Source organism: Onychostoma macrolepis, chromosome 21 (assembly GCF_012432095.1).
Source record: "Onychostoma macrolepis isolate SWU-2019 chromosome 21, ASM1243209v1, whole genome shotgun sequence".
NCBI classification, from domain to species: domain Eukaryota; kingdom Metazoa; phylum Chordata; class Actinopteri; order Cypriniformes; family Cyprinidae; genus Onychostoma; species Onychostoma macrolepis.
In genome coordinates this window covers 31,034,069-31,059,476 of record NC_081175.1, presented here as the reverse complement: position 1 = coordinate 31,059,476, position 25,408 = coordinate 31,034,069, and the positions used below count along the sequence as shown (strand labels likewise).

The 25,408-nt window shown below is 38.8% G+C and overlaps 1 protein-coding gene across 1 annotated transcript in view; it reads left to right on the top strand.

Moving 5' to 3' along the window:
* zer1 (zyg-11 related, cell cycle regulator) overlaps positions 1 to 25,195 on the top strand; it is a 25,553-nt gene extending 358 nt beyond the window's left edge. The window contains exons 2-17 of the mRNA XM_058758754.1: positions 2,669 to 2,934; positions 3,199 to 3,349; positions 6,114 to 6,332; positions 7,339 to 7,568; positions 8,225 to 8,398; positions 8,481 to 8,595; positions 8,671 to 8,817; positions 10,149 to 10,322; positions 12,431 to 12,646; positions 13,129 to 13,170; positions 16,182 to 16,301; positions 16,425 to 16,540; positions 16,617 to 16,805; positions 20,331 to 20,428; positions 22,393 to 22,495; positions 24,062 to 25,195. Of these exons, the coding sequence (XP_058614737.1) occupies positions 2,765 to 2,934; positions 3,199 to 3,349; positions 6,114 to 6,332; positions 7,339 to 7,568; positions 8,225 to 8,398; positions 8,481 to 8,595; positions 8,671 to 8,817; positions 10,149 to 10,322; positions 12,431 to 12,646; positions 13,129 to 13,170; positions 16,182 to 16,301; positions 16,425 to 16,540; positions 16,617 to 16,805; positions 20,331 to 20,428; positions 22,393 to 22,495; positions 24,062 to 24,119 (2,322 nt within the window). The 5' untranslated portion in view covers positions 2,669 to 2,764 and the 3' untranslated portion in view covers positions 24,120 to 25,195. The remainder of the gene's footprint in view (positions 1 to 2,668; positions 2,935 to 3,198; positions 3,350 to 6,113; positions 6,333 to 7,338; positions 7,569 to 8,224; positions 8,399 to 8,480; positions 8,596 to 8,670; positions 8,818 to 10,148; positions 10,323 to 12,430; positions 12,647 to 13,128; positions 13,171 to 16,181; positions 16,302 to 16,424; positions 16,541 to 16,616; positions 16,806 to 20,330; positions 20,429 to 22,392; positions 22,496 to 24,061) is intronic.
* The last annotated feature ends 213 nt before the right edge of the window (positions 25,196 to 25,408 follow it).

Sequence of the window (25,408 nt, the reverse complement as noted above, 5' to 3'; positions counted from 1 at the left end):
CGAAAACACAAACATTTCCCTCACAGTCCGTGTCAACAACAGCAGTCAGAGCAATGTAAACATTACAGGATCAGATGTGTGATGAGCCTCAGTCATTGTGTGTGTGTGTGTGTGTGTGTGTGTGTGTGTGTGTGTGTGTGTGTGTGTGTGTGTCTGTGTGTGTCTGTGTGTGTCTGTGTGTGTGTCTGTGTGTGTGTGTGTGTGTGTGTGTGTGTGTGTGTGTGTGTGTGTGTGTGTGTGTGTGTGTGTGTGTGTGTGTGTGTGTGTGTGTGTGTGTGTGTGTGTGTGTGTGTGTGTGTGTGTGTGTGTGTGTGTGTGTGTGTCTGTGTGTGTGTGTGTGTGTCTGTGTGTGTGTCTGTCTGTCTGTGTGTCTGTCTGTGTGTCCGTGTCTCCGTGTCAATTCACTATGTGCATGATAATTGTTACAATGTATTGCCAAAGCATAGTGTTTACATTGAATCTAGAACAGATAGATATGCAACAAAAACATGCATGTATATACATTTAAAAAGTAGAACAAATCAACATTTTAAAATTCTATGAACAATTGAAAATTCAATAGTGTGTGTGTGTGTGTGTGTGTGTGTGTGTGTTTGTGGGCGCATCACTGATTTGTTTTTTTTGTGACAGGCGTCAATGTATCTTGCTGCTAGTGAGATACAATCTTGTTTTTCACCTAATAAATATTGAAGTTGTGTTTCGTTGTTTAACATTTTGAAGTCAGGGCAAAGTGTTTCAAATTCTGGATCGAGTGTGTTAGTAATGTGTTGATGGTCAGTGCAGCTGGTGAGGAGTGTAGTCTGTGTGTGCGGTCAGTGCTGTGGACATCTGTCCGTCTCTATGGTCAGAGTACGGTTGCTCAGTTTATACCTCGTCATTTGTCTTCTTAGTTTACAGTCTTTCACTGTACTCAGATACTCTGCAGTGGTGTACTCTCTATTTAGGGCCGAATAACATTCAAGTTTACTTTGTTTTTCTGTTGTTTCTTTCCAATAGGTTAGATCATTTTCTTTTTGTGCTTTTCTTTTTGTGTCTTTTTTTTAGTAACAAAAGAACTGCTATCCAGCAACAGCTGGCCTCTCCGGCTAACCCATATTGTAATTCATTATACAGCGTTTCAACCGATTCCCCTCTTACTCTTTTCTCTTCTTTTACCCTGCCATCTGAATTAGAAATTTCTAATCTTATTTACAAATCTAATTCTTCCACATGCTTACTTGATCCCATACCAACTCACCTGGTAAAAGACTGTCTTCCTTCTCTTTCTCCTCTTTAACTCGTATTGTTCATACTTCCCTTAGCTCTGGCACTGTTCCATCATCTTTTAAAATAGCTGCTATAAGCCCAGTGCTCAAAAAACCTGGTGCAGACCCTCACAATTTAGATAACTTCCGTCCCATCTCAGATCTTCCTTTTATTTCGAAAATACTTGAAAAAGCAGTTGCAGCACAGGTTCAAGCTCACCTTAGTAATAATAACTTATATGAGTGTTTTCAGTCAGGATTTCGCCCTAAGCATAGTACAGAAACCGCCTTGGTGAGATTAACTAATGATCTGTTAATGGCTGCTGATGGTGGGTCCTTATCTGTTCTTGTTTTGCTTGATTTGAGTGCAGCTTTTGATACCATTTCACACAATATCTTGTTAAACCGTTTATCTGCTATTGGTATTTCTGGTATTCCTCTCGCTTGGTTTACTTCATACCTTTCCAATCGTACACAGTTTGTACAATTAAAAAGTTTTCACTCCCATCCCTCTTCTGTTAGCTGCGGTGTCCCCCAAGGTTCTGTCCTAGGTCCTCTGTTGTTCCTAATTTATCTTCTCCCACTTGGTAATATCTTTTCAAAATTTGGTATTAAATTTCACTGTTATGCTGATGATACACAACTTTATGTATCTACTAAGCCTGATTCCATTCTTCCACCAGTCTGTCTTACTAACGGTCTTCACGAAATAAATAACCTGGTTCTCTGCAAACTGTCTTAAACTTAACGGCAATAAGACTGAAGTACTCCTTGTAGGCACTAATTCTGTTCTCTCTAGGTCCTGTAGTTTTTCTTTATCAATTGATGCCTCCTCAGTCTCTCCTTCTCGCCAGGTTAAGAACCTGGGGGTCATCTTTGACAGCACTCTTTCATTTGAAGCTCACATTAATAGTATAACCCGGATTTGTTACTTTCATCTCCGTAATATTGCTCGCCTTCGTTCATTTCTCTCCCCACACAGTACTGGTTTTTAAGGGCTTTAAAGTGGTAAGAGTTGGGGTCGCTCATTTTTAAGTGTTTCCAAAATTTGATGGCTCGTTTCTCAATGTGCATGAGTAGAGGGTATTGGCCTAATTCTGCCCTGCATGCGTTGTTCGGTGTGTTCCTCTGTACTCTGAGGATGCTCTTACAGAACTCAGCATGCAGGGCTTCAATTGGATTTTTGTCCCATTTTTCAAATTCGTGATTTAGCAGAGGACCCCACACTTCACTGCCATATAATGCAAGAGGTTCTACGACTGATTGGAATATTTTGAGCCAGATTCTAATTGGTATTTCAATTTGGATAGATTTTTTGATGGCGTAAAAGGCCCTTTTTGCTTTCTCTCTAAATTCATTCACAGCCAAATTCACACACTCTCTCTCTCTCTCTCTCTCTCTCTCTCTGTGTGTGTCTCTCTCAGGTGCAGCAGCTTCTCTCCAGCGTCTCCATGTGTGTCTCCTGAGTCTCTGAGTGTGTCGTGTTGTTGTTCTTCTGTTCTGAGCGACCCGAGGTCATCATGGCGAGTAAAGTGGGAGACGACCCGGACAGCCTGATGTCTCTGTGCACCGTCTTCTGCCTGAAGAACCTGCGGAGAACCATGTGCTACAGCGAGGGCGAGCGGAACCGGCTCCAGCTGCGGCCCGACGTCTTCCTGCCCGGCGAGATCTGCGACCGGCTCGTCAACGTGTGGGTAGAGCTTAGCTTCCAGCGATTATCTTCAGCTTGATCGCACAGATACTGTTTAAACTGAGCTGAGCTGGACGATGACATCACTGAATCAATGATGAACTGACTTTAACTGAAAATTGAGTGTTTACTGTTGTCCTTCTGCATTATTGACACACTGTTTAACACAGTAAAGCTGCTTTGACACAGTCTGTATTGATGGTTCTGAGTCTCCTGGAGGAGTGTGTCGTGTGCTGATGGTGACCTGATGCTTCTGATCCGCAGGTACATGGATCTGGTCCACACTGACAGCGACTTCGAGCCGCAGGACGGCTTCTTCCAGCTCTTCAGTGACCCGCGCAGCACCAGACTGACCCGCCTGCAGCTGAGGGAGGATCTGGTGCGAGACCGAGACCTGGAGGCCATCGGGAAACAGGTGAGAAACTCCCGCTGTCCTCCATCACCAGCATTAATCCAAAAGAATAAATGTAGGCCGTTTCTCAATACCAAGTATGCAAAGTTCGGACTTGCGTCCTCGGTAGTTCGGACTTCGCAAGTTCGACTCGGGAGTGGACGGGAGGACACAAGTCCGGTAATTCTGCAAATGGAACAGCAGCGTACTCGCCTAAGTTATTACAATATGACGAAATACGATATTAAACACCACTGCCTCTTTTTGTTTTCATGTAATCATATTAATAGCCCCAAAACTGTAGTTCAGGGAATGCACATATTACAGTAAAACGAAATATATCAAACAGCGTTGCCTCTTTTCTGTTTCATTTAAAATATTAATAGCCACAAAAATGTAAACGCAGACACATATTACAATAAAACGAAATGATATCAAACACCTCTGCCTTTTCGTTTTCTTCAAAATATAAAATACAACCCTCTTTTCGTTTTCATTTTAAAAATATAAAACATTAATACGTGGTTTAATATGTGCACATATACTCTCACTATGCATAATAAAATGAAATATGATAAGCACAACTCTGCCTTTTTTGTTAAATGTCAGTTTTAATGAACAATACAGCCATCATAAAAGTATAAGAGACGTAATAGGAAATAAAGACAAAAGCAATCAATTCAGTCACCTTAACAAAGTAAGCGCTGTATTATGATTAATAAATAAATAATTGTGCTCAGCCAAAACGATATGACCTGGAAGAAATAATAGATTCGTGAGACTAAAGATTATCTGTTAGATTTAGCCAAAACTAATTTTACCTCATGTTTAACCACTACAGAGACATCAGAGCCAGCGGCGAGTGTCAGAAGGACTAGCCGCGGTGAGGCTGCTCTCAGTGGGATACATGAGCACTGAGCGCCCGGTGATCGCCTGGAGCTCACGTCTCCGAAATCGGCGAAACAAATTTTCAAATAGGCGTTGTCTTTATAAATAAACCGCAGATTTGAGTTTTAAACATCTACATTCTCGCCTGAAATACTCTTAGAACGGCATTTCATGACACAATAACAGTAATATTTTGAAAATTTTGTGGTTTTCCCCTCCGCCATTAACGCTCGCTGATTGGTGCGAAATGCATTCTGGGATACCTGGCTGCCTCAAGTTCGCACAAGTCACCTCTGGATGCATCCTTGATAAAGGGGGCGGAGCAAGAACACGTCCGGGGATTTGAACTGTACTTGGCTCGATGTGAACTTTGAATTGGAACATTACTGGGGCGACGACTGATGACGTTTCACAAGTCCACAAGAACACAAGTATAGACAAGAAGGCATATTGAGAAACGGCCGTAGGCTGATTGCATGTTGAGATGTGGGCGTGGCTCTCAAAAGTGTGTGCAGATTAGCGTGAGCTTAAAAGGACTTAATGATCAAAACATCTGTCCGGTGTTGACCTTTTGATTAAATATGAAGCATATGCACAGATGAAATGTTCAGTATAAGATCTATAAAATGTGTTGAGACGGTAGGTAAAATTTCAGTTCATGCCGACTGTAAATGCATTTCTTATGTCTGTCACAATACTTTCACTTTCAGCGTTTGTTCTTTCTTTATGATTGTTTCTTTATGACTCTCATACTCTCATCAGCTCTGATACTGAACTGAAATGTTTTCATTCAGAAATAATGATCTTAGTGTCTCGATAATATCATATATTTACTCTGAAATGGCTAAAATAGTGTTTTTCCAACCAAACAGCCCGTGTACATTTAAATACAGACACGAAATACACTAAAGTTCTACTTCAGAATAATCAAAGCATGTTTCCACAGAGTTTTTCACTAAATGAAAACGAGGAAAAATCTTTTTTTTAAATCATTTTCCTTTATTATTACAACACAAAGTAATGAACAGAACTACGTAGTATTGTAGACATAGAAGTAATTACATGTTTTTTACTGTAAAGTGATACTATAGCAAACCTCAAACTGCCTGATTTGTCTTATTTTGTTGCAAAATGTACATATATTGCCATCTAGATGTATATGTAAAGTTGGATATATAAGTACATCCTGTTTTATTTAAGATATTTTAAACAATAATATGTGTCCCTGGAGCACAAAAGCAGTCATAAGCAGCACAGCTATATTTGTAGCAATAGCCAACAATACATTGTATGGGTCAAAATTATACATTTTTCCAAAATCCAAAAATCATTAGGATATTAAGTAAAGATCATGTTCCATGAAGATATTCTGTAAATTTCCTACCGTAAATATATCAAAACTTATGCAAAACTAAGAACTTAATTTGAACAACTTTAAAGGTGATTTTCTCAATATTTATATTTTTTTGCACCCTCAGATTCCAGATTTTCAAATAGTTGTATCTCAGACAAATATTGTCCAATCCTAACAAACCACACATCAATGGAAAGCTATTTATTCAGCTTTCAGATGATGTATAAACCTCAATTTCAATTTGTTTTTTTGTGGTTCAGGGTCCCATTATCATGATTTTTTTTTTTGTAAAGCTGTTTTGAAACAAATGAAGCATTGAATGAGTTCTGATTTGATTCGTTGAGCTGGAGCTGGTTTGCTGAAATGAAATTAACTTTCCAACAATTTCAGTGTCTCCAAACTAAACTACTGCCAAAGTTTAACAAAAAAGTTCTCAGACTCGTTTAGATTCAGCTCGTCTGCAGACTCTCCAGATCTTTATTAGTTCCTCTGAACACTCAGCATGTCGCTGGTTCCTCTGGAGACGTCTGTGTGTTGTGTGTGCAGGATCTGATGGAGCTTCACCTGACCTACTGTAGCCGTCTGACGGCACGCGGCCTGCGGACGCTCTGCAGCTTCAAACACTCGCTGCTGTCGCTCAGTCTGTTCGGCTGCTCCAGCGTCTTCTTCAAGAAGAGCGGCGCTCCGCTGGCGGTCGGCGAGGACGAGGACGATCTGGAGGAGCGTCAGCAGCGGCACACCGTCGACCTGGACTTCAGCTTCCAGGTAGGCTTGCAGACATAGTCCGTGTTTACGGTGTTACTGTTGCTTACGGTTACATCACCGGCCCCTAGGCATGGGCGATATCTTATTGTTTGCGATATACTGGTAAAAATAATCAAAAAAACCAACGTTTGAATATTTATAGTAATAAAAATCATTTAGTTCAGTTAGAGAACAGACACTACGATTAAAACTGAACGTGGCTGCTCAATGCAGCGCACCAAACGACAGATCAGATTCAATTTCTCACATGAGGATCGAGTCGAGCTGAAGACAGAGATGAAACGGAAGATTTAGTGTAGAATAAAATGCAGAAGTGCCAGTTTGGCAATATTTTGAAAAGCCTGTTGAGATTCGCCGTTTATCTAAGGTGATTTTGGAAGTTTTTTAAGCATTCGTTTCATATTAATTTGTTTCCACAGTGTTTGCTGATTTTTACTTTATTTAAACTTTGTGTATTTCATTTTACATCAAGGTGTATGCCGTGCCTCCAAGCTTTCTTATTCGTTTGCTAATAAACATTCGACGTTTCTTATTTATTTGGTTACACAGTGTTTACTGATTTTCAGTTTTGAATACCCATTTAAACTCCAAGTTATTTGTTATTTTATATTAGGCATATAGCATGGTGTATTTGTATTCATTTTGTTGATAAATGTTCTATGATTACATATAAGCTAAAAGAGTTTTGACATTGTATTTTGTTGTTGCTTGAATTTAATTCATTGAATTGAAAGCACCTGACGCTGAATTTCCGCTAATGATGAACTGCCTTTAACTGAAAATTGAGTGTCCTTTTGCATTATTGAACCACTATTTTCCTATTTAACACTGTAAAGCTGCTTTGACACAATCTGTATTGTTAGAAGCACTATATAAATAAAGGTAACTTAACTTGGCTAATTTGAAAGTGAAAGTAAAATGCGCACGGTGCTTTTACAAGCAAAGGAAAGTGGGGAAAACTCAAACGATGAAGCGGTGTGAAAATGTCCTCACGTCACAACCCTAGGGCTTCAACCGCTTGCGTCTGCTGAACCTGGGCGGCCTGCCGGCGGAGGTAGATGTGGAGACGCTGCTGCGGCCGCTGCCCGCTCTGACCTCGCTGGACCTGTCGGCCGTCCATCTGCCCCGGCCGGCCTTCCTCACGCAGTGGAGAGAGCGACTGGCGTCTCTGGTGCTGTATAACGTGGAGCTGACGGAGGAGCTGATCCACACGCTGCTGCAGATGAGCAGACTGAGGTCACCTTTACACTAAAGATGGGAATAAATACAGTGATTTTAAGAAAGAAAGAAAGAAGTCTTTTCTGCTCACCAAGGCTGCATTTATTTAATCAAAAATACAACAAAAACATTAAAAAAAAAAATGTGTGAAACTGTAATTTATTTCTGTGATGCGCAGCTGTATTTTCAGCATCATTACTGCAGTCTTCAGTGTCACATGATCTTCAGAAATCATTCTAATATGCTGATTTGCTGCTCAACAAACATTTCTGATTATTATCAATGTTGAAAACAGTTGTGCTGCACAATATTTTTGTGGAAACTGTGATGCATTTTATTTCTCAGGATTCACAGATGAATAGAAAGTTCAACAACAGCATTTATTTGAAATAGAAATCTTTTGTAACATTATAAATGTCTTTACTGTCACTTTCTGAAGGATCATGTGCCACTGAAGACTGGAGTAATGATGCTGAAAATGCAGCTTTTACATTTTAACATATATTCACATAGAAAACAGCTTATTTAAATTGCATTAATATTTTACAATGTTACTGTTTGTTGTATTTTTGATTAAATAAATGCAGGCTTGGTGAGCAGAAGAGAGACTGTAGTTATACTGGTAGTGTGTGTGGAACAGAGCAGTGATCAGTTTTCATCTGTTCTGTCTGCAGGCACCTGGATATCTCGCGAGAGAATCAGAGAAACTCTAAATTCAAGATGACGAGGAAGATCTTGAGCAGTATCGTTCAGAGTTTGGTCAATCTGGTGTCTCTGGACATCTCTGGACACATCATGCTGGATAACTGCACGGTGCCGGCGTTTGAGGACGCCGTGGGCCGGCCGAGGTGAGGACACACACACACACACACACCCATCACACGCCGTTGCCTCTATGTTTGTCTGAGCGTGTGCGTTTGTGTTTTACAGCATCGAGCCGTGTAAGAGCAGCATTTACCCGTTTCAGGAGCTGAAGAGGCCGCTGCAGTTCTTAGGACTCTACAACACAACGCTCTGCAACGTCACACACATACCCGCGTATAAGGTACTGCTCACACACACACACACACACACACACACTCGCTCCAGTGCTCTGACTGTATTCGCTGTGTGTTTGCAGGTCACCGGCTCCAAGAACGAGGATCAGATCCTGAACGCGATCGAGGCGTACACAGAACAGCGACCCGAGCTGGCCCATCGAGCCATTAACCAGCTGTTCGACATCGCCAGGATTCAGCACTGCAGCCAGCTGCTGCGAGCACTGCAGGTCACACACACACACTCACTCACATCTATGCACAAACGCACACAGACTCGCATGCAATCACACACTCACAGGTGCTTTCCTGAGCAGCTTCACATTAATAAACAGGAAAATAATGTTAATGTTGCAAAGTTAGTGTCATTATTTAGCTCAGCTCCGTTCAGTTCAACCACTAATAACCTGCTCTTAAATATATGTAGAAACTTAACATTTTCTGTAAAGCTGCTTTGCAACGAGTTGTATCGTGAAAAGCGCTATACAAATAAACTTGAATTGAATTGATAGTGACAGTTAGCGGTGTGTGATATTGACCAAAAATAATATCTCTATTTTCTGGGATTTTATTGATAATGATAACTAGAGGATATTTTGCTGAGTGTGTTATTGTGCTGGTATCTTAAGGACTGCCGTGGACAGCTGACTCCTGAAGTTTTTGATATTCTTCATATTCTGTCTGCTAGTCAGTTCACACTGATAGAAATTCATCTTTTCCAACAAGTTTAAACTGATTTTTACCATTTATGGGCATTTTTTAAAGCCATTTTTCTAAAAATGTGCATTACCTTTTGAGTCAAATTCTTACATTTAATCAGAGAGTTAGAATGAGATATTTGGGCTGCTACCAAGCAAATGAAATCAGTTTCAATAAAATTCATCTTTGCAATGCAGAGGAAACACGTCTGAAGTGGCATTTAGATGCGTTTACTCACTGTTTAATGCACTGTTTCATTTAAACGGTTGATTCATTCAGGAACGAAACACCATCATGTTGCTCAGAGACGCAAAACAGTGCTGTGACTGTGTTTGGAATTATTTTTGTTGTCAAAATAGAGCAAAAACAGGCAATATGGTGTCTAAAACGCAAGTCTCTTAATTAACATCTTGTTTTTTGATCTGTTGTAAAAAATCAATATCACATTTGTTATGGTAATTTTTGGAGAAACAAACAGCACTCTTTGTGTGATATTGATTAACTATATGAAATGATATAAATATACATTTTCTGTCCCCACATATCTTGAATTTTGTGTTCATTCTAAATGCATTTTATTAGACTGAATCACGCAGTGAAAGAACACACTCTAAATGCGCACTAGTCTAGATTTCACGTAATGTAAGCGTGCACTCTGTTGGTGTTTTGCAAAATACTCAATATTGTCAAATCGCACATTGTTAAAACAACAATTACGATATTATCGCAGACAATATGTCGCACACCCCTAGTGCCAGTGCAATTAAATCCATAATATCCAGTGCATTGCATTCATGTGATCTCTGACTGCGGTGTCCCAGCGCACACGCATGTAACACGTGTGTCTGCTGTGTGTTTGCAGCTGGTGATCACAGCGCTGAAGACTCATAAATATGACAAGAGCATTCAGGTGACGGGCAGCGCAGCTCTGTTTTACCTCACCAACACTGAGTACCGCAGTGACCAGAGTGTCCGTCTGCGCAGACAGGTCATACAGGTGGTGCTCAACGGCATGGAGCAGTACCAGGAGGTGACGGTGAGTTCAGCACACACACACACACACACACACTCACACACTAGGGCTGTCAAAACAAATTCGAATTTCGAATATTTGTCAAATTTAAAACAAAAATCAACATTCGAATGCAGAAAGCGTTGTATTAGAATGCTATGTGTGCATCAGGCAGCTTCATCAGTGGAGCATGAGATGCGATGACGATGTGAGTGTCGTTGCATTTTAATGTTTTTCGTAGCTTATCCAGTTGAACTCACGAGATGCAGCGCTGCTGCGCTGTTCATTCAAAATGTTGCAGAAAAAGAGAACATCAGTGCGGAGATGATGTTGTTTACGTCAAAACTGAAACCAAGCCGTTCACACAGAACACATATTTATTGCATTTTCTAGAGAAACATCTATCAGTGTTGCACTCGCGTCTCGCAAAACAGTGCTGTGACTGTGTTTGGAATTATTTTTGTTGTCAAAATAGAGCAAAACAGGCAATATGGTGTCTAAAACGCAAGTCTCTTAATTAACATCTTGTTTTTGATCTGTTGTAAAAATCAATATCACATTTGTTATGGTAATTTTGGAGAAACAAACAGCACTCTTTGTGTGATATTGATTAACTATATGAAATGATATAAATATACATTTTCTGTCCCCACATATCTTGAATTTTGTGTTCATTCTAAATGCATTTTATTAGACTGAATCACGCGGTGAAAGAACACACTCTAAATGCGCACTAGTCTAGATTTCACGTAATGTAAGCGTGCACTCTGTTGGTGTTTTGCAAAATACTCAATATTGTCAAATCGCACATTGTTAAAACAACAATTACGATATTATCGCAGACAATATGTCGCACACCCCTAGTGCCAGTGCAATTAAATCCATAATATCCAGTGCATTGCATTCATGTGATCTCTGACTGCGGTGTCCCAGCGCACACGCATGTAACACGTGTGTCTGCTGTGTGTTTGCAGCTGGTGATCACAGCGCTGAAGACTCATAAATATGACAAGAGCATTCAGGTGACGGGCAGCGCAGCTCTGTTTTACCTCACCAACACTGAGTACCGCAGTGACCAGAGTGTCCGTCTGCGCAGACAGGTCATACAGGTGGTGCTCAACGGCATGGAGCAGTACCAGGAGGTGACGGTGAGTTCAGCACACACACACACACTCACACACTAGGGCTGTCAAAACAAATTCGAATTTCGAATATTTGTCAAATTTAAAACAAAAATCAACATTCGAATGCAGAAACGTTGTATTAGAATGCTATGTGTGCATCAGGCAGCTTCATCAGTGGAGCATGAGATGCGATGACGATGTGAGTGTCGTTGCATTTTAATGTTTTTCGTAGCTTATCCAGTTGAACTCACAAGATGCAGCGCTGCTGCGCTGTTCATTCAAAATGTTGCAGAAAAAGAGAACATCAGTGCGGAGATGATGTTGTTTACGTCAAAACTGAAACCAAGCCGTTCACACAGAACACATTTATTGCATTTTCTAGAGAAACATCTATCAGTGTTGCACTCGCGTCTCGCACAAGAGAGCCGCATGTTTAGAAAGCATGTCAAATTAATGCAAGTTCAACTTTTAAAAAACATGTCTCCAGACTTTATGGCAGTTTTTCTGCATCTCATGTTTTTAAATGAAAAAGTTCTCTTTATGATTGGTTTTCAGTCCTTTGTATTAAACTATACATACACACATGATGCTGTTTTGTTTCTAATTGTTTAAGCAACGTAATTATATATGGTTTATAAACATTAATTTTACATTTTTTTTCAGAGATAGTCGTGTTATTTTATTGCTTTGAAGAAACGTGCATTAGTGATATTTTGTCCGATGTGCCCTCTTGTGGCCTCAGGAGAGAAGCCAAAAGCTTTTTCCCCCCTAACTGAAATTATACCTTTTAAATTCAAATACAATTTGAATATTGATAATATTTAAGTACAAAATTGGAATTTAGTTTTTCAGCCGTTTTGACAGCCCTAACACACACACACACACACACACACACACACACACACACTCTTGCTCAGACAGAACCCATGAAGGCCGTTCCAAACCCCAGGCTCCTGTGATCTGAGGCAGCAGTGCAGGATAAATACGTGTGTGTGTGTGTGTGCGCAGGTCCAGAGGAACTGCTGTCTGACGCTCTGTAACTTCAGTATTCCTGAGGAGCTGGAGTTCCAGTATCACAGAGTCAATCTGCTGCTGCTGAAGATCCTGGAGCCGGCACGTCAGGACGAGTCCATCCAGCGCATCGCTGTCCATCTGTGTAACGCACTCGTCTGTCAGGTCGACAACGACCACAAAGAAGCCGTCGGCAAGATGGGATTCGTCAAGGTTGTGTGCTGCTCATTGAGTTCTGTGTTTCTGTGAACTTTAGATGCTTCTAGACAGTCATCTGTAATGTGCTGCATTCATGAAGCGATGGTTCACTCAAAAATGATCATTCTGTATATTCCCTCATTATTTATGTCCATCCATTGAAAGTCTTGATAGTCAAGATTTTCAATCTTCCAAAAAAAGCTTATAATAACATCATAAAGCAATCCATATGAATCGAGTAGTTTAGTCTTCTGAGGAGAGACAATCACTTTATATGATGAACATTTAATTTAGGCTTTTATTCTCAACACTAAACCAGTGAGGTTTGTTTGAGCTTCTGTTTGCTGTATTTGATGTGTTCTGTATATGTGTTTATATGTCTAATACTATCAGTGCATTTCTCATTAATGCTTTCAAAAGGGGAGTAGTATTAGACTGTCAGCATGTAACACATAGCATCTGTGTCCATCTAATGGTTCAAATGGTTCTTGTCACAGACGATGCTGAATCTGATCCAGAAGAAGCTGCTGGACAGAATGGTGAGTCATTACCGAAACCCTCATTACTGATTCATTAGTGAATCAGACTCAACACTGATTCATTACTGAAACAGACTCAACACTGATTCATTACTGAAACAGACTCAACACTGATTCATTACTGAAACAGACTCAACACTGATTCATTACTGAAACAGACTCAACACTGATTCATTACTGAAACAGACTCAACACTGATTCATTACTGAAACAGACTCAACACTGATTCATTACTGAAACAGACTCAACACTGATTCATTACTGAAACAGACTCAACACTGATTCATTACTGAAACAGACTCAACACTGATTCATTACTGAAACAGACTCAACACTGATTCATTACTGAAACAGACTCAACACTGATTCATTACTGAAACAGACTCAACACTGATTCATTACTGAAACAGACTCAACACTGATTCATTACTGAAACAGACTCAACACTGATTCATTAGTGAATCAGACTCATCACTGATTCATTACTGAAACAGACTCAACACTGATTCATTACTGAAACAGACTCAACACTGATTCATTACTGAAACAGACTCAACACTGATTCATTACTGAAACAGACTCAACACTGATTCATTACTGAAACAGACTCAACACTGATTCATTACTGAAACAGACTCAACACTGATTCATTAGTGAATCAGACTCAACACTGATTCATCACTGAAACAGACTCATTATTGATTCAACACTGATTCATCACTGAAACAGACTCATTATTGATTCAACACTGATTCATCACTGAAACAGACTCATTATTGATTCAACACTGATTCATCACTGAAACAGACTCATTATTGATTCAACACTGATTCATCACTGAAACAGACTCATTATTGATTCAACACTGATTCATCACTGAAACAGACTCATTATTGATTCAACACTGATTCATCACTGAAACAGACTCATTATTGATTCAACACTGATTCATCACTGAAACAGACTCATTATTGATTCAACACTGATTCATCACTGAAACAGACTCATTATTGATTCAACACTGATTCATCACTGAAACAGACTCATTATTGATTCAACACTGATTCATCACTGAAACAGACTCATTATTGATTCAACACTGATTCATCACTGAAACAGACTCATTATTGATTCAACACTGATTCATCACTGAAACAGACTCATTATTGATTCAACACTGATTCATCACTGAAACAGACTCATTATTGATTCAACACTGATTCATCACTGAAACAGACTCATTATTGATTCAACACTGATTCATCACTGAAACAGACTCATTATTGATTCAACACTGATTCATCACTGAAACAGACTCATTATTGATTCAACACTGATTCATCACTGAAACAGACTCATTATTGATTCAACACTGATTCATCACTGAAACAGACTCATTATTGATTCAACACTGATTCATCACTGAAACAGACTCATTATTGATTCAACACTGATTCATCACTGAAACAGACTCATTATTGATTCAACACTGATTCATCACTGAAACAGACTCATTATTGATTCAACACTGATTCATCACTGAAACAGACTCATTATTGATTCAACACTGATTCATCACTGAAACAGACTCATTATTGATTCAACACTGATTCATCACTGAAACAGACTCATTATTGATTCAACACTGATTCATCACTGAAACAGACTCATTATTGATTCAACACTGATTCATCACTGATTCATTACTGAAACAGACTCAACACTGATTCATTACTGAAACAGACTCAACACTGATTCATTACTGAAACAGACTCAACACTGATTCATTACTGAAACAGACTCAACACTGATTCATCACTGAAACAGACTCAACACTGATTCATCACTGAAACAGACTCAACACTGATTCATCACTGATTCATTAGTGAATCAGACTCAACACTGATTCATTAGTGAATCAGACTCAACACTGATTCATTAATGAAGCAGACTCATTACTGATTCATTAGTGAATCAGACTCATTATTGATTCATCACTGATTCATTAGTGAATCAGACTCAACACTGATTCATTAGTGAATCAGACTCAACACTGATTCATTACTGAAACAGAATAATCACTGATTCATTAGTGAATCAGACTCAACACTGATTCATCAGTGATTCATTAGTGAAGCAGACTCAACACTGATTCATCAGTGATTCATTAGTGAATCAGACTCATCACTGATTCATTAGTGAATCAGACTCAACACTGATTCATCACTGATTCATTAGTGAATCAGACTCAACACTGATTCATCAGTGATTCATTAGTGAAGCAGACTCAACACTGATTCATCAGTGATTCATTAGTGAATCAGACTCATCACTGATTCATTAGTGAATCAGACTCATCACGGATTCATCAGTGATTCATTAGTGAATCAGACTCATCACTGATTCATTAGTGAATCAGACTCAACACGGATTCATTAGTGAAGCAGGCTCATTATTGATTCAACACTGATTCATTAGTGAAGCAGACTCATTATTGATTCAACACTGATTCATTAGTGAAGCAGACTCATTATTGATTCATCACTGATTCATTAGTGAAACAGACTCAACACTGATTCATTCTGTGCTAGTGTTATTTCAGTATCCCTGATATACTTTTATAGTTTTGTTCATATTTTAACTTTTCATTTTCAGTAGCCTTTCAGTAGCTTTGTTGTGCGTTTTTGTAATTTTGATTAGTTTTTGTTTGTTATTTTGCACTTCAGCTTAAATTAAATGAATATGAGAAATGTTGCCTTGGAAATAAAATAATTTTTTTTTTTTTATTTAATTTCAGGTAATTTTATTTAAAGTTATAAAAATCTTTTAGTTTTTTTATATCTAATTTAATTTGTTAGTTTTTATTACAAGTCATGAAAACTTTTTTTAAAATGTATTTTATCTCAGTTTTTTTTTTAAGTAATGAATGTTTTTTTTAATGCATGTGATTCTGCTAATGTGAGTGTGTTTTTCTGGTTTTAGTCTGAGTTAACTGAGGTGTGTGTGTTTAGTGTGATCAGGTGATGGAGTTCTCGTGGAGCGCGCTCTGGAACATCACAGACGAGACACCTGATAACTGTCAGATGTTCCTGGAGTGTAATGGCATGAATCTCTTCCTGGATTGTCTGAAGGTCAGTTCATCACAGTTTCAGTGTATATTGTACTCGGCCGTTCCAAACGCAGCCTGAATAATGAATGATTGTCAGCAGAAGCTCTGCTCCTCCCTCATGTGTTTGGTGTCTGCTCTCCCGCAGGAGTTTCCTGATAAGCAGGAGCTGCACCGTAACATGCTGGGGCTGCTGGGTAACGTGGCCGAGGTGAAGGCGCTGAGGCCGCAGCTGTTGACCAGACAGTTCATCACGGTGTTCAGGTGTGAAAGTGCTTCTCTGCACCTCATTGGCTCAGTGTTTGCTGTGTGAGTGTCTAACGCTGCGGCTCTCTCGCAGTGAGCTGCTGGACAGTAAAGCGGACGGCATCGAGGTGTCCTATAACGCCTGTGGAGTCCTGTCGCACATCATGTTCGACGGCTCGGAGGTCTGGACCATGGAGGAGCCCAAGAGGACATACGTCATGGACAAAATGTGGGCGGCCATTCAGAGCTGGGACGTCAACTCACGACGCAACATCAACTACAGGCACGTCAGCATCCATAGTAGGGTTGGGAATCGAAAATCAATTCCAGCAGGGTGTCCGCGGGTCCTTACAAAGTCTTAAAATGTCTTAAATAATGTTTTCTTAATAAAAGGCCTTAAAAAGTCTTAATGTCTTAAATTCAGATTCAGTGGGTCTTAAATATTTTTGGTCACATTACTGCTAAAATATCTTTTTCAGTCTGACGGACCCAGTTACTGTTTACAATCACCGGACAAACTGAAGATTATTTTTCTTCCCCTGTGCGTAGTTACTGCGTCATCAGAGAGAATTGCAGAAGCAGAATTCAGTCAAACTACCTTCTTTTTATATATAATGTTCTCAATAATAATATACTGTAGGTCGTGCTACAGCTAGCTGACTAGCCTTTTAGCTAGTTTAAAATGTTTTTTTGTTTTTTTTCACTTGCCCGACCAGACATAGTCTGATTAAAATTTAAGTGACAAAAAAATAACCAGCGACGCATCAAAACTCGAGAATGATTCTTCTGATTTATTACATTCAGCGTAAACAGCGATCAGTAATGGATAGTGTATTTCTGGTATGAAGGTCGCGCTGTCGAGGCTCACGCTGTCTGTCTCTTTGTGAGAGACGTCTACATAAAGAAACTCAGAAGAAACACACTGAGGTATAAATTCTAAATGCTTAGTTTATTCATAAAATGATGCAGTTAAATGACATTCCATGACAAGGGGGCTATTTTGGTGAATATTTCACTATTGCAAATGTCACATTGATTTTAGTTCAATAAACAAGTAGTCAAGTAGTTATTACGTTACTTGCATTTTAGACACAATATTTACTGTTTTGTTCACCAATGAAAATAGTTCCATACAAAGATCAGCACATTCTCCGAACAACGGTGTTTTGTTACTGAATGATTCCGCGTTTTGAACGAATCGGTCGACTCGCTCATTAAGTGACTTACCGCCACCTACTGGTGGTTCAGTGTGTTTAAAAATATGCATTACCCCCCCAACATTTCTTATTTGTATATCCAAAAATGTATTTAAAATATTAATCTCATAACATAATTTATTGCAGTTGTAGTTTTGCAGGGTAAATGATTTAATCTGACTGGTAACAGCCCGATAGTGTATATTGAATTTATTGATTAATTGTAATAATTTGACATGAAAGATGCATACATTTAAAAAAGTTGAAAAAGGCCTTTGTAAAGGTAAATAACAATATTCAGATTTAAGTATGTAAAAGCTGATAGAACACTGATGAAAATAATACTTCAGAATAAATAGTTTACACTGCCAAAAATCTCAGTGATGTAGTGCTTTTGTGGGGATATTTTGTATGGAATATTGTCTGCTGATATGAAAAGTTAACAGTATATCATTTATGACCGCAATGATATTTTGTTTTCTTTTTACATTAAACACATCAAATATAACATATATGTATGTAATATAATGTGTATTTCCATTACGAGTTTAGGTCTTAAAGGTGCAATAGGTGATTGTTTTTTGTTATTCTGGTTGAAAGTCTCTTCACATCCTGATAGCAGTCATTAAGTTAAGTGGTCTAAATGTATTTGTCTGTATTTATATGTTCAGTGGAAGGTGTAGGACCAAGAAATGTTCGTCCAATCAAAATGTTCGGTCCGAGCATTTTAATTGGCTTACCTACCTGCCTGTCAACGTATGTATTTGCATACTGGAATCATGGCAGAATATCTGGTGATGTCCACTTCAGGGCACTTATTACAGTCGAACAGAACAACCGTTGGACATGATAAGATATACATATGAAATGTGCAGAGCGGGGAGGGCGCGAGGACTGTAATTGGAAACCGTTGATGTAGTCTATCGTAGTAATTTAATGTTGTCTCTGGCTGCTCTTTGAGCGCATGTGCGTTCAGGGGGCGTGGCTTTGGACGGCGATTGTAGGGAGGGTGGGACGTTCGCTTTCAGTCCTATCAGGCTAAAGTTAGCATTTTCCGAGATCTCCTACTGCACCTTTAAATTTCATTTAAGGTGGTCTTAAAAAGTCTTAAATTGAACTTGCTCATATCTGCAGAAACCCTGATTCTAATTCCAGAATCGAATACTTAAGGTCAGGAATCAGATACTTGTTGTAAAATTAAAATTTCAATTCCACCTATCACTTCCTGTGTGCGCATCTATTATATTTAGCTGGTGAAAAGGAGCTGTTAAAAATGTATTTGTCTTTGAATCATTCATTCAAGAGATTCATTCAAAAACACTGATTCACCCAGTAATGAATCAAGTAAATCTTGAGTGAGTCATTGAATCATTCCATTCAGAAATTCCATGAGATTTTGTTTAGCTGTCTAATATTCTTTCTTCAGAATTGTGAGAGAACTACAACCTCCATAAAATTTAAAAAGTCTCAATTTATCCAGAATCATGCGGCTCTATTTTGCACACAAACAGCTCTTAATCGAGTCCAGTTTTTATGTAGCCTGATGATTTTTGTTCATGGTATTCAGCAGCAATTAAATGTTTTGCAATAAATGTTTGATATCTCAAATTTTTTAAACCACATTGGAATCGAAAATGGGAATCAATCAGAATTGGAACTGATAAAATTCAAACGATACCCAACCCTAGTCCATAGGGACATTTTGTTTTGTGTTAATGCAAAGAGCATAAAATTACTAGTATTTTTCTGTTCATAAATCTCTTTTACGCTAGGTACAAAAATAGTGACACTCCGGATCTTCGGGGCAAAAACATCCAATAAAATGCAATATTGTGTTTTGAACCTACCATGTTGACATAAGATTATACTTTCTTTGTTAATAGGCTTCTGTTCTGTTGACAAGGCTTCAACATTTTTACTATTTTTTTAAAAAGGTTTACTATTTTGGTTTGGTTTGACGTTTGGCCTATGGACCAAATACTTAATTTTCTCCTGTTTTCTGCTTCTGCTCAAAAAATTTAATTGAAATTATGTAATTGTTGGTATGCATATCAGGGTTTGTGTGATCTTATAGTGCACAAGAAATAATAATTCATCAAAATTAATATTGTTTCTAATCATTGACTTATCCCAGACTGTAATAATCCAGAACAAACTTCTGTGTGGTATTTGGTGCATGCAAAATAATTTTTTCAGGTTTTTTTCGTGAAAAAACAACAGGGGCATTATGTAAATAAACAGGCACTTACAGGGTTAAAATCCTGAAAATTAATGAAATTTTGGTCGGTATGATCAGAACTGATGTTGGTTAAAAAATCTATGTAAGTGAAAGTGGAAAAATATTAATGTATAATATTTTTATGATTGTTTTATCCTCCAAGGACCTCTGTGTAATTTTTTTTTTTTTTAATTGACACACAAGGGTTAACATCATCATTGATTCCATTAATTAAATCATCTTAATGAAAGACAGGTTTGCCTGTCTAATGGCTGAGAAACTAGTTAAGATCTTAATTCACACAAAATCAGACCAGTGCTTAAAAGACACTTTTAACCTCGCCACTGACCTGTCTGTCTGTCCGTCTGTCTCTCTCTCTGTTGTCCGTCTGCAGGTCGTTCGAACCCATCCTGCGTCTCCTCCCTCAGAGCGGCGCTCCGGTCAGTCAGCACTGGGCCACATGGGCACTTTATAACCTGGTGTCTGTTTACCGTGAGTATTTCACTGTGAAACGTTCTCATCTGATCAGATTTCACCCCAAAATAATGTCATTCTCAGTGTTACACCATATGAAAGTCCTCCTGTCTGTATCATTAAAATCAGAGTCAATAAGTGTGACTTTGAGGTGTAAATACACCCAAAAATCATCATTCTGTCGTCATTCACTCTCCCTCATGTTGTTCCAAACCTGTATGAGTTTCTGTCTTCTGTTGAACGCAAAAGAAGATATTTTGATGAATGTATGTAAACAGTTTCCCCCCATAATATGGAAGTCAACTGCTACCGTTAGCTGTTTGGTTACACACTTTCTTCAAAAAGTCTTCTTTTGTGTTCAACAGAAGAAAGGAACTCATACAGGTTTGGAATGACATGAGGATGAAGAAATGACAGAATTTTTATTTTTGGGTAAACTATTCCTATAACTAATTTCTGAGGGTGTATTCACACCAGGAAAGTCTGCTAGTTCACTTGCTTTGGTCCGGACCAAATACAATATTGATTTTTTTTGTTTGTTTGGTGCGGTTTGCTTTCACACTTCCCTTTTTGCAAGTGAACCAGAAATTGTAAACAAAACCACACGTGTGCCAAGGTCATCCATTCATTGGACAGAAATTCTCAAGCAGGGAAAACAGGACGTGCTAAAACAGGCTAATCATGGAGCTCTTTCGTAGTGCTATTTTTTTATTCTTTTACTGGTGTTTTCAGATACTAACACAATATGCAGAAACTTATGAGCATCAAATTAGACAATGTCATACGATGTTATAATTATGACTTGCTGACAATAAAATCTATAGATATAAAATACTTAAAGCATATCACAATGTTACTTTAAACATTTAACCTAGCTAAATGTGTGCTAGGCACATATCCAATCGTTTGTGCGGAGAGTGGAAGCTGAAGCACGCTTCAGGACATCAGTGGAAACAAATTAATTACGCCGTAATTAATAATAAAGGTAATAATAATACATCGTTCGGAACTGTAAATGCTCTCTTTTTATTTGTGTGCACTCACAATATCAAGAAAACATTGTGCTTTTCTAAAATAAAGAAAACTATTAGGATGTGCTTGCCGTCCCGGTCTTGAGCTGGAGCGCTTCACAAAAATGAACCGTAACTCAGTGAATACTTTCCTTACAGACATGATGAATATATCTATAGAAAGCCTTGAATTACTACAAAACGAAATAATTCATATCCAGAACAAAAACTCTTTCATTATACTCCATAAATATGCATTTCTTTCTAAAGGCGCGTCCAGTGAGGAGATGACGAGTCAGGATTTTTTCATCTTTGTGACACTGACTCAGAAAACACTAGTTTATTAATAAATAATTCAAATATCTCCTTACTATTTCCCCCAGACACATTCATTGTAACTTTTGCAGGGGCTTTGCGGCAAGCTTTAGCCTATATAGTGTGCTCATGTCACATTGCTGCTGTGCGCCATGGTCACGACAACTCATAATTTGCATGAGTTTTTAAGCTTTGCGGTTTGAAAACAAGTGATTTAAGCGATTGAAATGCAAACAACAGCACTATATGCGCAGGCTGTGTGTTTCTGAGCGTGCTTTCAGCAATAGGAGCGGATCGAGGCCGGTTCATATTCACACCTTAAACGGACCGTACCAGAGTTTGTTTGGAAGCGGACCGAGACCATCTCTTCAGCTGGGTCTTGGTGCGGTTGTTTGGTGCGCACCTGAGTGCGATTGGGCAGGTGTGAATACAGCAAAAGATCCGCACCAAGAGGGGAAACCAACTTGAATTAGTTTAAATCGAACCAAACAAGACAGGTGTGAATACACCCTGAGTTTAATATTGTTTGTTTTTCAATGCGAGGGGTCTGAAGCTCTTCATGATGACACACAAACACATTCTTTATTCTCATTAAATTCAGTTCAAACAGGCTTCATTTTCTCTCTCTCTCTCTCTCTCTGTGGTCTGGTCCTGTAGCGAGTAAATACTGCCCTCTGTTGATAAAAGAGGGTGGCGTCATTCTGCTGCAGAAAGTTCTGGAGCTGGAGTCCTCTCATCAGGAGACCAAGGACATGGCACGGTAACAACACACACACACACACATGTTCGTTTTTGTGTAAAGTGGGTTCATCCTGTAGGCGTAATGGTTTTTATACTGTACTTACAGTATGTGCTATTGTCCTACACCAACCCTACACCTAAACCTACCCCTTACAGAAGACTTTCTGCTATTTCAGATTTTCAATACACTCCATTCTGAGTGATTTATAAGCGTTTTGAAAAGTGGGGACATGGAGTAATGTCCTGAAAAGTCACCTTCTCCTTGTAATACCTGTCACACCCTCGTCATTATACACATCTATGTCCTGATTTGTGGCGCACACACACACACACACACACTCTCTCTCTCTCTCTCTCTCTCTCTCATACTCACACACACATACTCTCACGCTCACACACACACACACACACACACACACACACACATACTCTCAAACACACATTCTCTCTCCAGAGTTTGTTTGGTAAACTGGTTCATGATTCCATTAATGATTCTTTTGATCTTTTAAGGAAGAAACAACCAATAACTGATCTGAACTATAAACTGCACAAACATACTAGATCAGAGCAATACTTTTTTACTGTTTTAATGTTTAGTTTTAACTCCGTAAAGCCTGACATGAAATAATAGTCAGAAAAAAAGACACTTTTTTTTCGTTTGAGTATCATATTTGCTCAGTCAGGCTTTTATGGCTCATATAGTATGATACAGTGAGAATATTGAAGGAAAAACAGCTCAGTTTTATTCAAAGACTCAAACTGAGCAAAAATATGAATTTGCTGCAGATGCTGATGTTTATGATAAAATTCTGCTGCTTGTAATGTAAATCAATGAGATGTTTCTAACAGTGCAGCAGATACTGACATAAAATGATGTAAATATCAGCGGTCGCTCTATATCTCCAGTAATATGTCTCAGTAAGATGAGATGTAAATGATCCAAACATATAATGCAGTGCTGATGGAGAGATGAAGAAATAAACGCTCCTCAGAAGATGTGAGATGAAGATCATTCCTCCGCTGAGGAACAGTGAAAGTAAAGCTCCTCAGAAGATCCTGATGATCAGATTTGAGACGCACTGATGTTTCTAGAAAATGATTAAAGCTGAGCTGCTTCAGTCCAGTAAGTGTTCATCTGGAGATATGACTGCAGTTATTCTGACGCTTACTTGATCAAAATCAGTCACGATTTGACAGAAAAAAGACACGTGAAGCAGCAGCTGAACAATTACACTAAAAGAGCTTTTACTGGATAAAACACTCTAAACTCTCAATCAGACGACAGAAGACACGAGGAGATCGAGTGTGAAGCAGAGTTTGATCATTTAGAGGCTTTAGAAATGCATACAGTATACAGTAGCTATAGTTCAAGTTTTGGTAATTACTTTACACAAAGTACACATTGTCATTAATACACAATATTACACTGAAAAAACACAAAGAGTGGAATAAGTTCTCATAACCCAGTCGTTTGAGCCGTTCGTTTAAAAGAGTCCTTCTGATTTTTGTGTATCTCATATAATAACTCTGTTTTAAACAGAGAAGCAGTTCTGGATTGGTCTGACGTAGTGTTGTGTGTGTGCAGCAAAGTGATGGAGCATTGCGAGAACTTCAAGGAGGATCCGATGGACACCAGCAGTTAAAGGTTGTGACGGACACCAGCGCCGGACGTCTATCTGCGTGATGTTCCTCACTGGCACTGACGGCACAGAAACACGTTTGTGTTCATGAGGAGGACGTTTCACTGCTCTCCTAAAACACACGTCTGTCACGTCACACTACAGTGAGCTCACGAGTGTGTGTGTGTGTGTGTGTGTGTCGGGCTCGTTTCTGTGTTGCACATGGACAGCAGTGACAGCTGCATTATTCTAGGGGTGTTTTTCTCTGTTTTTATTTGTAAATGATAACATGCCCGAACGAATGTGTGTGTGTGTGAGGACATTCTGCTCGTGTCTTTATAAGGAACAACCGTGATTATTTGTCTGGAGGCAGAGAGATGGACATATAAGCTTGACTGAATCTTCTCAAGGGTCCACGGTCGATCCTGAGGGAGCCGGTTCCTCTGTTTGCGTTGGAAGGAAGTTCTCGTCTGGATGTTTTAATGGCGTCACTGTAAACACTCCCGGTTGGAAATCTCTCGAGGTCCCGGCGGAGAATTCAATCACACACCTGTCATTAAAGCGATTCTCTTTTGGGGAGCTCATCATTCTTCTTATGTTGTATTTTTAATCAAATTCACTTTTTATTTGCAATCTCATGATGAACGTGATCGACTGGCAGCGAGATCAGATGTTTATCTCCTGGAACGATGATGATGGTTTATCAGACCAGCTTTGATCTGCGTTTCCTGCAGGTTTGTGCTGTTTAACGTGGCGCTTGTTTTTCTACATGATTCTGAACTGCAATAAAACCATGATGTACTGAAGTAAGATGTCCACACAACACTGGGTGTAAAGAGAGATTATTAATAATAATAATAATAATAGTTGTTCAACACTCTGTTCCAGTCGTTATTTCTCACAGACGGTGATGATTGTCATTATATTATCTCAGCTCAGTGTATGGGAGTATCTTTACATTCTCAATTGAAACACAGACTCTTGGTGTGGGAACAGTTTTAGATATTTTAATATTATAATATCTGTGTTTTGTCTGCTGTTGAAAGATCTTTTTTTGTAAAAGAGGCCTGTTATTCACTAATACAGAATTTAACAATCAATCTTAGGATGTTTCTTAACTCTTTTACCAATATCATCAAATACAGAATATTATGAAACTCGGATATCAGCAAAAGTTACTTGACATTTCTTTTGTGCTTCTAACATGCAACATTTTTATGTTTGCGTGTTTATTTATTTCCAAATAACAGTTTTATGGGGAGTTACTCGGCTCGTCCTTAAAAACACATTTTAACTGATTTTCCTTATTTACA